The sequence below is a fragment of the Pogona vitticeps genome, chromosome 2 (assembly GCF_051106095.1).
Source record: "Pogona vitticeps strain Pit_001003342236 chromosome 2, PviZW2.1, whole genome shotgun sequence".
Taxonomy (NCBI): Eukaryota; Metazoa; Chordata; class Lepidosauria; order Squamata; family Agamidae; genus Pogona; species Pogona vitticeps.
The window spans coordinates 1,270,291-1,282,340 of NC_135784.1; the positions used below are offsets into that span (position 1 = coordinate 1,270,291).

The window sequence follows — 12,050 nt, forward strand, 5'->3', positions numbered from 1 at the left end:
GTTGATATATTCTCCGCAGCTGTAAGAAGGCACCCCTGGACACCGAGCCCACCTGGGCTTCCAAGGTCAGACCGGGGTCAAGGAGCACCCCCAAGCTGTGGACCCTGTCCTTCAGGGGAAGTGTAACCCCTTTTTCCAAACAAACCTATCCATTCTAAAGGAAATCAAGCCTGAGTGCTCACTGGAAGGTCAGATTCTGAAGCTGAGGCTCCAATACTTTGGCCATCTCAGGAGAAGACTCCCTGGAAAAGACCCTGACGTTGGGAAAGTGTGAAGGTAGGAGGAAAAGGGGAAGACAGAGGACGAGATGGTTGGACAGTGTCATCAAAGTGACCAACATGAATTTGGCCCAACTCAGGAGGGCCTGGAGTGCTCTGGTCCATGGGGTCACGAAGTGTCAGACACGACTAAACAACAACAAATCCGGTCTAAGGCAGGGAAATGGCCCTTTAACCTATCTGGCAGGGTACCTACCAGCAGCACTTCAGACTTGTCTGGATTGAGCCTCAGTTTATTGACCCTCATCCAGACCATTATCGAGTCTAGGCACGAGTTCAGAACGGGGACTGCTACACCTGGATTGGTAGAGAACGAGAGGTAGAGCTGGGTGTCATCAGCATATTGCTGACTCCTCAGCCCAAACCTCCTAATGACCTCTCCCAGCGGTTTCATGTAGATATTGAACAGCATGGGGGACAGTATAGAGCCCTGAGGAACCCCATGACGCAACCGCCATGGGTCAGAGCTATTGTCCCACAGCACCACCTTCTGGACTCGTTCAACCAGGTGGGAGCGGAACCACTATAAAACAGTGCCTCCCATTCCCATCCCAGCCAGTCTGTCCAGAAGGACATCATGGTCGATGGTGTCGAAAGCTGCTGAGAGGTCCACAAGAATCAACAGGGATGCATTACCCCTGTCTTTCTCCCAGCAAAGGTCGTCAAACAGGGTGAGCAAGGCAGTTTCCGTCCCGTAACCCGGCCTGAAACCCGATTGAAATGGATCTAGATGACCTGGGTCCAGATTAGGGTTTTTTTAGGAGTGGGCGAATCACCGCCTCCTTTAATGGGGCAGGGACCACTCCCTCTCTGAACGAGGAGTTGATGACCTCCAGGATCCAGGTGCGAACTCCCCTAGCAGATTTCTTTATTAGCCATGATGGGCAAGGGTCGAGTTGTGTAGTGGTGGCATGAACCGATCCAAGCACCCTGTCCTCAGGCTGTAACAACTGGAACTCATCCAATAAATTATGACAAAAGTCCGGAGCACTGGACACAACCATAGGCTCTGCACCAACAGCGGAGTCCAACTCTTTGCGAATCTGAGCAATTTCCCCCTCAAAGTGTGCAACAAATTCATTAAGACTGTCCTGGACCACTCGAAATAGCTCTGCTGGACGACACACCGAGGAAGCAATACGAGTGGAGAAATACTGGCGTTTCACCATCCGTATTGCCACAGAGTAGGCCCGATAATGGGCTCTAAGCTGTGTTTGGTCATAGTCACAGCGATATTTCCTCCATCTGCGCTCAAGCCGTCTCCCCAACCGTTTCATAGCCAGAAGCTCCTCTGTGTACCATGGAGCCATACAGGTTCTGCGGGCAGGGAGAGGGCACCTAGATGCGATCGTGTCAACCGCCTGGGCCATCTCCTTGTATCACAAGGCGACCTGGGCTTCGATAGGAGCGCTGACCATATCAGCTGGAAACTCTCCAAGAGCATTCAGGAATCCTTCAGGATCCATATAAGTGACCAGAACGCATTTCCCGAATCTGGGACACAAGATAAAGATACATCCTTTCCCTGTTGTTACTTGATTTGGTTATAGATTTGTTGGTGAATGCTATCAGGAGAGGCAACTCAATTTATTAATTAAATACAGGACACTGGCAAAAAAGATAAGCCTGTGAATCATTTTTTTGCTGAATTTATTTTGTTAACAATAGAGGACCCATCTAAGGTTAAGGATCGTATAAAGCTCATTTGGAAGAAACGGAGGGGAAATCGGGTCTACAAAGAATCATAGAAAAGTGAAGTTGGAACGGGCCTTATAAGGTCATCAAGTCCAACCCCCTCTGCTCAAGACAGGAACACCACCCACGGAGATCTGCCAGATGATTATCTGATTTTTTTTTCTTGAATGCCTCCATTGTTGGAGCACTCACCTACACCTGAGGTAATTGGTTCCACTATCGTACTGCTCTAACAGTTAGGAAGTTTTTCCTGATATTGAAAATAAACTGGACTAAATCATAAATGCTGTTGTTTAATTGTAAAAAGGAGGAGAAAGCAGTGATGAAGGAAAATTTTCATAGCAATATAATGAAAAAAACTGAATAATTAGAAGAATTTAACATTTACAAGAATTTTAAAAAAATGATGGATTGATACTAAAAGTTAAAAATAAATTAAAAGAATATAAGAAGACTGGGTTATCTCGGTTTGGTCAAATTATGTTGCGTAAAATGACAATCTCGGTGAAAATTAACATTTCTATTTTGGAATCTACCAGTATCAATAAGGGAAGACGAAAGAGCCAGGATAAATAAAAGATGATGCTATCAATCTGAAAAATAGGCAGGGTTAGGTCTTTCTAATATAATATTTTCTTATATAGCCAATGAAATAAGATTTATTCCAGATATTACATCTTTCCCTAATGCTCTGATATGGTTTAAGTTGGGAAACACAAGAATTTAAGGGCAATATAGATAAGATTATTTTTGGAAAAATAATAAGGGCTGTATAACAGAGTTGGAAAATCTCCCTTGGCAAATTTGGATTAAAAAGGTAAAGGTAAAGGTTCCCCTTGACAATTTTTGTCCAGTCGTGTCCAACCCTAGGGGGCGGCGCTCATCCCGCTCTTCAAGCCATAGACCCAGCGTTTCTCCGAAGACAATCTTCCGTGGTCACATGGCCAGTGTGATTTAGACATGGAACGCTGTTACCTTCCCACCGAGGTGGTCCCTATTTATCTACTCGCATTTGTATGCTTTCGAACCGCTAGGTTGGCGGGAACTGGGACAGGCGACGGGTGCTCACTCCGTCGCGTGGATTCGAACTTATGACTGCTGGTCTTCTGACCCCTGCAGCACAGGCTTCTGCAGTTTAGCCCACAGCGCCACCACGGCGCTTAAATGGAAATTAATAATTTCTCCGTTATCTCCTCCCTTAACACCTGTAGTGAAATTTTTGGAAAATCTGAATGGAATTTCTCAGGATTAATTAAAAAGGCAACACAAATGTAGATTAAAGACTGGTTAGAAGAAATAAATTCCAAGGTTTAAAAAAGCGTAACGTTAAAAGGAGAGAAGAGAACAGGAGGCTCTTAAAACATGATGGGAAACAGATCTGGGGCTGGGAGTCTGGGGACCTGGGTTCAAATCTCCACTGAGCCAAAGAGGATATTAGGGGGTGGGGTGAGTTCGTCCTGCAGCATCTCAAGAGATCCCTCCTCTTTGGGAGACTGCAAACCACCATCCTCTTCTCCCCACCAGGCCATGGATTTGGGGGTGACCGATCGACGGACTGGAACCCCCTGCCTCTGTGAAGGTCTCTGCCCCCCTTTCCCGACTCCCCTTTTTCTATCCCCAAATCAGGACCCCCAAACCTTCCAATGAGGGTTCCCCCCCTTCCCACCATGGATTTCCATGGGTTGCCTCCTTCTGTTTTCACAGGGCCATTATGATGATGATGATGAAATTTCCGCTTCCTGGCCCATGAAAGGTGCCGGCACACGATCCGTCTCCCCAGGCGCTCCTCTGCCCAGTGGCCCAAGAGGGTGCCAAGAGGAGGGCTGGGGTGTCGTGGAGCCCAGCTGGGCCCTGTTTATGCCCCAGGAACATTTCCATCTTGCAAGGGCATTATCATCCTCCCCTGCCCCTTTTCCACCCCACCCCCGGCCCTCTTCCCTCCGACTGACTTCACCCACAACCCACAGGGGATACAGGAGGGAACCAGACAGCGGGCTCTCCCTCCCTATTTTAACCTCCAGCCGGGAGGCCCAGTCCAGTCCATTCAGAGCCGTTGGCCTTGCAAAAGACCTGCCCGGAGAGGGACATCACTTCCACCTCCCGGGGCCGACACGGAGGGCAGGAGCTGGAAAAAGGGCCTAAAAGGGGAGGAAGGGGGACCCTCTCCTCCCTCCCTCCCGCTCGGTGCCCTCCACAACCTCACCTGCTCCCAAGGGGTCCGTCTTCTTCGGTCACCTTCTCTAGAGTCACTTTGCCTCCTCCTGCATTTTTAAAGGTTGTCTGATTGTTTTTTAATTACTTCAGCTCTTGCAGGTCTCGCCAATCGCTGTGAACCGTCTTTTATAAGATAAATAAACAAATCAATCAATCAATAACTAAATAATAAAATGTGGGGATTTTACCCCAGGCGCTTCTTCGAGTGGGTTCAAGGGCCAGCAGGAGGGGGGATGGTGTAGAGGTTGCCTTTGTAGGACGGGGGTCTGGATGCGGCCCCCTCCCCTCCAACTGACTTTCTCATCCCCCCCACCCCATGCCTGGTACTCCCCCCCCAAGCCCCCTTTTCACATCCTGGGACATTGCAGCTCCTTCCATCATCTCCCTCCAAAGATTGGGGGCCCAAAGGGGGGGAAAAGGAAGGGAATTCTTTCCAGCAAACCCCTCCCCCCCCAGAATGTAGGTTTACCAGACCGGGGGGGGGGAATAATGTTTCCTGGGGGAGAGCTGAGTGGAAATGGAAATCAACCGACCCCCTCCTCTACCCCCAAACAGGCACCCCCAAACCTCCCTCCTGATGGCTGCCCCCCTCCCCCCAGGGTGGATTTCCATGGGTTGCCCTCCTTCTGTTCTCACAGGGCTGTTATGATGATGATGATGATGAAATTTAATCCAAGGGCCACAAGGGGGGGAGAGAGAGGGTGCAGAGGTTACCCCTTTGCAGGGCGATGGGGGGGTCTGGATATGACCTTCTCCCTCCCCCACCCACGCCTAGTACCCTTCCTCCCCCCACCAGCCCCTCTCCCCCCCCAGGGACGCTGCAGGTCCTTCCATCATCTCCTTCCCAGGCTAGAGGGGGGGCGAGGGGTCAAGGGAGGTGGGAGGGAGTCCACCCCCCCCGGGGGGACTTAGCTTTACCAGGCGGGGCAGGACGGAAATCAAGGGACGGTTCTTCTCCCCCCCCTCCACCACTTTTTGACCCCCCCACCGGAAGAGGAAGAAATGAGGACAAAGCCCCCCACTTCCCATTAGGCACCGCTGCCTTGACGGGAGGGGGTCGAGGAAGAAGAGTCTCTCGGCCCGAAAGGCCGGATCGGGACCGCCCCTCCCCCACCGAATATTTCTCTTCCCCCCCAACCAAGACCTGCCCCCACCCTGGGGGGAAATCTCCCCCCCCTTCTCTCCATGCATCCCTCCTCCTCCTGCTCTCCCCCAAACGCCCACCTCCTCCGGCGGGAAACTCACGAGGAAGCCCCCCTTGCTCCGCCACGCCTGCGCTCCTGGAAGGACCATAGAGGTGGGGGGGGAGAGAGGGGGAGAAGGAGGGGCAGGCGCCCGGCTTCCGCTTCCGGTGGGAGGTAGAGAAGGGAGGGGGGTGGTTGTGATGATGGTTGTGATTGTGACAGGAGGGGGGGAGAGACACGTGGGGAGCAGGGGGAGAGGAAGTGAGGGGTCCTGAAGGGGACACCCCCCACACCCCTCTGACCCACATCAACCCCCCCCTCACACACACACACACACACACACACACACACACACACACACACACACACACACACACACACACACACACACACACACACACACACACACACACACACACACACACACACACACACACACACCCCTAGCCTGACGGTCCCTGGCCTTGGTTTCCTCTATTTATTGACCACCGTTTATTTCTACCTGCCTTTTCTCCTGGACTAGAATCTTGACTGGCAAAAGCTGTGAGGAGGCCCAACACCCTCAACGGGGGGGGGAGCCCATTCCCCGCTCTGAGAGGGAAAAAAAGGACCCACAAAGGGAACCCCGAGAACACACTCGAAGCACAAAGCCCCCCCCCAAGACTCCCCCTGTCAGAAGCCTCGCCAGGCCCTCCTTCCCTGTGTGTTTTTTTAGGTGGGGAAGTGCCCCCCCCCGTCCAGCACAGCCTACCACCACCCCTGATTCCTCAGCCTCCTTTTCGACCGACCGGGAGGGCCTCTCTTTTTCCCGGCTTCAGGGTCAGCCTCGTCCGGTCCCTTCCTGACACCCAGCACAGGTCTAGAACCAGCACAGCCTTTCCCTGGAGAGGAGAGGCCGAGTGGGGGGGTCACCATCAACCCCAAACCTCTGGACAACCTCTACCAGCGGTTTCATGGAGATGTTCAATAGCATAGGGGACAAGACAGAAAAATCTGAGGGATCCCCACGGGCCAGTGTCCAGGGGGTTGAGCAGGAGACCCAAGAGTAACAGCCGCTGGGTCCTCCCCTCAAAAGATGACTGGGAGCCATTGGAAGACTGTCCCGTCCCAGAGATGGAAAAACCTCCGGAGAAGGACGGGTTGAGGGGGCAGGAGGGGAGAGGCGAAGGCCTCTTTGTGAAACAGGGGCGTGTGATGAGATGCCATGTAGGCATCCTTCAGTCTCGAAAGACTATGGTATCGTGCTCTGTATGGAGGACTTGGAACAGCGTCTAGTGTGGCTGAGGAGGCCAATTCGAGAGTGACAATCCCTTCCACACTGGAGACAAATCCAATCTGTCCCCTGTCCAGCTCCCTGGTTTTGCTTCCTTTGTGACTTCCTCTTTGCCTCAGCCTGCTGGACAAGGGTCTCTTCAAATTGGGCGAGGCCGTGATGCACTGCCTGCCTCCAGGCTGAACGATCAGATGTCAGAGTTTCCCATCTGTTGAGGTCTATTCCTAAGGCCTTCAGATCCCGCTTGCAGATATCCTTGTATCGCAGCTGTGGTCTCCCTCTGGGGCGATTTCCCTGCACTAATTCTCCATATTGTAAGGAGCATGGGTTTTGTAATTAAGAAATGTTCAAGAGAGGTTCCATCTTGTTTCTCTGTATAAAGGATCTTTGCTATGCTGACAGATTGTTTGCTAGTGAGAGCCAAGGGAATGCTATTCTGAGAGCATGAGAAAGGACTCTGTAATAACATAGATGGGTATTGTTGTGACTCTTTGCAAACCACAGAAACCCAAATAAAGAGAGGTTACTTACCTGTAACCATGGTTCTTCAAGTGGTCATTCTGTGAATTCACATAAAAGGGTTAACCAAGCGCCAGCGCCGGTCCTCTCGGAATGTTCTCGAGCTGTAAGAGAAATGTAACAATTGTAGAGTGCCTCCATTGCGCATGCTCCGCCCACCCAAGCCTCAGTTCCATTTATCCGCCACAGGTACCTAAGCATGAGGTAAGTCTAGCAATGACAGATAGTGGGGAGGCAGGGTGGGATTGTTTGAATTCACAGAATGACCACTTGAAGAACCATGGTTACAGGTAAAGTAACCTCTCTTTCTTCGTGGTCTTCTGTGAATGCACACAAAAGGGTGATTAGCAAGTTTACTTACTGGACGGTGGGATGTCACTGAAGAACGGAAGTTAGTACAGCTCTCCCAAAACTCGTCTCCCGTTTGGCTCTGACGTCAAGTCTATAATGGGTAATAAACGTTGACACATTAGACCATGTGGCAGCCCTGCAGATTTCTGGGACATCAACACCACGTATTAGGGCTGTCGAGGATGCAACAGCTCTGGTGGAATGAGCGCACAACCCTTCAGGCGGAGCCTTATGTTGAAGTTCATACGCCAACGTGATAGTGGAGACGAGCCATCTGGAGAGTGTAGAACTTGCTGTAGGTAAACCCTTTTTGTGACCAGAATAACAAATGAAGAGTCTGTTAGAGGCCCTGATGTCCTTGGTCCTAGACACATAGAAAGCTAGAGCCCTCCTGACGTCCAGTGTATGGCGCATGCGCTCGGTGTCAGTAGCAGGTTCAGGAAATAAAGTAGGTAAAGAGAGTGGTTGATTCAAATGGAAATCCGACACAACTTTGGGCAGGAAGGAAACATCTGTGTATAACTGAACTTTGTCTTTGAAGAATTGCAGAAAAGGTGGATCAGAACGTAGTGCGGCGAGCTCACTAACTCATCTCGCTGAAGTAACGGCTATCAAAAATAGTGTCTTAAATGACAACAACCTCAAGTCACAGGTAGCCATAGGTTCAAAGGGAGCGCGGGTGAGGGCGCGGAGAACTAACTGAAGGGACCATTGGGGTAGAGGCCATTTCACAGAAGGTCTCAGGTTAGAGTGTCCCTTAAGGAAAGATTTGACTGTAGGATGCGAGAAAAAACTCGCTGAAGCCGAATCCTTAGGCTGGAATGAAACTACAGCGGCTAAATAAACCTTAATGGTGGATAAGGATAACTGGAGATCAAAAAGATGACACAAGTACAGTAATAAAGTTGAAAGAGATGTTGGGATGAAACAAGTCCCCTGTCCTCTGTAAACTTAACAAAACTCCTCCACTTGTGAGAGTACAGTCTAGTGGTGGAGGGTTTTTTAGCCCGGTCTAATATCTCCCTGATCGAGGGCAGATCCTCCACGCGGTCAGTTGCAATGTCTCTACTTCCGGATGCAGTACTGTCCCTGCATCCTGCGTGAGGAGATCTGGAATTATCGGCAACTTCATGAATCCGGTGGACATGTTTGTTAGAGTTGGAAACCACGACTGCCGGGGCCAATGTGGTGCTATGAGAATCGCTGTTGCGTGTGACTGTCGGAGTTTGACCAGAGTCCTTTGAATTAGTGGAAAGGGCGGAAAGGCGTAGAGGAGGCCTAGGTTCCACTGAATCATGAAGGCGTCCCCCAGAGAGTTCTCGCCGATCCCGGCTCTGGACGCATAAGCAGCACACTTCGTGTTGCGCTGCGAAGTGAACATGTCTACAGAAGGGTATCCCCAAAGGTGACATAGGTCGAGGAACACTCAAGGGTTGAGTTCCCATTCGTGTGTCTGATATGGGAGACGACTGAGACGGTCTGCCAAGGAGTTGTCTGTGGTCGAGATATGGACGGCTACCGGGAAAACCTGGTGGAGATAACACCATTCCCAAAGATGTATGGTGAGGTACAGCAGAGACTGAGAACGGGTCCCTCCCTGCTTGTTGATGTAGTGCATGGTCATGGTGTTGTCCGTTATCACCTGAACACCACGACCCTGCACCATGGGAAGGAACGCCCGAAACGCTTTGATAACCGCCAGCATCTCCAGGTGATTGATATGGAGATTCATTTCCTGGTGAGACCAGAGGCCGTGTATCCTGTGGTGAGCACAATGAGCTCCCCATCCAATGGGGCTGGCGTCTGTAGTCACCTGTATTGTCAACTGCAGTGGCTTGAAGGGCCTTCCAACTGGAATGTGAGGAGGATAAGTCCACCACTGTAGCTGGCTGGCTAATTCCGGGGTCACTAGAAGACGTTTGTGCTGACTGTCTGTCATGGGGTCGAATAGTGTAAGTAGCCATGACTGCAGAGAGTGCAGCTTGAGCCAGGTGTGAGCTAGTGCTGAAGTTGTTGACGCCATCAAGCCTAGAAGATGTTGAGCATGCCTTGCTGTCACGCGTGCCCCCAGATGAAATTTGCTTATGGCCTTTTGAATCTTTTTTACCCTTTCTGTGGGCAGAAAAATCCTGGCCTTGGTAGCATCCAGGCGAGCGCCTATGTAATGTACGACCCTTGATGGTGAAAGGTGAGACTTTTTTAGATTGATAGTCAAGCCGAGTCGTGGGAGTAGCTGCAGGACAAACCTTGTGTCTTTGAGGGCTTGTTTCTTGGATCTCGAAACCAGTAGCCAATCGTCTATATAAGGGTAGATGAGAATACCCCTGAGTCTCAGGTATGCCGCCACCGGGGCCATAACTTTTGTGAAGGTTCTGGGGGCTGTCGAAAGGCCGAAAGGCAGGGCAATGAACTGATAAACGGTTTCTTGAAAGTAAAAGAGAAGATATTTTCGATGTGGGTGGATCGTCACATGAAAGTAAGCGTCTGCACCCTGGGAAGGTTGCGCAGGTAGTTCTTGGTCCGAGTCAGATGATAGTACAGAAGAGACCTCATCAGGGTCAGACGAAAAGACATCCCTTTTTGACTGTCTATGCTGTTTACCGACGTCGATGGTTTTGGTCAACGTCGAAGGTTGTACAATGGTCGACGTCGAAGGTTGTACAATGGGAGGAGCAACAGGAAGTGGCTCTACCGGCGGCACCGGCTGCGGCACTTGCGGCTGGGGCGGTTCGACGCCTGCCTCCCGATGTCGACGTCGATGCCGGTATTCAATGTGAGGGGAAGTGGAAGATGATGAGAGGTAGACATACTTGATCTTCTTATGCCTTCGCCGATGTCGATCCGTCGACGAAGACGTCGAGGAGCTGGACCGGCATCAATGTCGACAATGACGATGCTTCCGGGAGGAATCGGACTCCGTCGAAGAGGAGGGGCTTTGTCGGCGTCGACGCTTGTTCGACGTCGGTCGGAAGGGCTACGCTTCCTCTTCGATGCGTGTTTCTTCTTCGGTGATCTCGACCTCGATAAAGGTGGCGAGGTCTAGGGAGCCAGCGATCCCCGCCCAGGAGAGGATGGGCTAAGTGGGGAGAAGCCAAGCCCGTAGTGATGCCTACGAGCTGGCTCGGCGTCGGAGAAGTGACTCCGCGCGGCAATATAGGCTCCACTTGTCGAGGAGGCAGGGAAGGTGCTGTCTCCGACAAGGATTCCTGGTCTCTAGACGAATCCTCCAGTATAGGGGAAGGCAAGGACTGTGCTGATAACGGTGGTAACGCAGCAGTGTCCTTGGTCTTTTCAAGGCCTTTCCCCTTGATTTGTTTTGTCGGTTTGGAGGAGACCGACTTCGTTTTACCAGACGAGTTTTTGGATGGAATCGTCTTTTTTGGAGGCGGTTTCGACGGGCCACGCTGAGGGGAAACATTTGGTTCAGACCTGGGAGTCGCTGACGGTGAGGCCATCTCCGAATCCGTTGGTTTTGTGGCTGCGAGTGTGGACTCCCAAAGATGCAGTTTTAGGCGCTGCTGTCTTGCTTTAAGGGCCGCCCTTGTGAAAGTTCTGCAATGGGCGCAGGACTTAGTCTGGTGAGCCTCGCCAAGACAAAACAGACAGCGATCGTGGGGATCTTGGTGGGGAATCTTCCGATCACAATGCACACAACGGCTAAAAGGCCCAGACGGCATAGGTTAGGGTAGGGCCGTTAGCAGCGAGGGAGAAAAAAGGCGGGGAAAAATCTGAGGCAACCAAATCCAAGCAGAGAACGGTAGAAAAGTCCGAAAACCAGTCCTAGTAATGGGAAACAGAATTAGGAGGCAGCGGTATCCGATCCGGGTCAAAAACCCGAGAAATCCAAAAATATTTTTGCGAAAAAGAGCAGAGCTCGAGAAGTGAGGTCCCGACCGCAACGCGGAAAAATGGAACTGAGGCTTGGGTGGGCGGAGCATGCGCAATGGAGGCACTCTACAATTGTTACATTTCTCTTACAGCTCGAGAACATTCTGAGAGGACCGGCACTGGCGCTTGGTTAACCCTTTTATGTGCATTCACGGAAGACCACGATGAAGAACATCTGTTACCCATGGGAGAGAAAGTCAGGTGGTACAACAGGACTGTTTGCCTAACGACGGACTGTGACTGGATGACATCGTGGGAAGGGCCGATAGGACTTACCAGTTACTCTTGAAAAAAGGAACTTTGCCTATGGACATTGTCTTTCATGACCGACCCTGAAGTCATTCGTGACTCTCTCGTGACCTACACACATGGATTATTCATACATGCACTCAGGGAATATTCTTGACTCTTTTCATGGACTATTCTTATGGACTATCCCCATGGATTATTCTCTTGGATTATTCTCAGGACAATGGGACATTTTCTTTTACAGGATTTTTACTTTTGTACAGTATTTTTCATCTACAGGATTATTGTGGACTATGGACTTTTTCTTACCTAATTGGACTATTTTGTTTTTCTAACGGATTACTTTATTGGAACTGTTTTTATTCATTTTATTGGCTTTTTGGATTCTTGTAATGTTTT

General features: G+C 50.8%; 2 protein-coding genes across 3 annotated transcripts in view; both read right to left on the bottom strand.

Annotated features, from left to right (window-relative positions):
- Positions 1-12,050, bottom strand: part of LOC144587237 (uncharacterized) — a 139,690-nt gene that overhangs the window by 52,691 nt on the left and 74,949 nt on the right. The window lies entirely within an intron of this gene.
- Positions 1-12,050, bottom strand: part of LOC144587072 (uncharacterized) — a 78,683-nt gene that overhangs the window by 6,867 nt on the left and 59,766 nt on the right. The window contains 1 exon segment of the mRNA XM_078386421.1: positions 9,761-10,378. Within this exon segment, the coding sequence (XP_078242547.1) occupies positions 9,761-10,378 (618 nt within the window).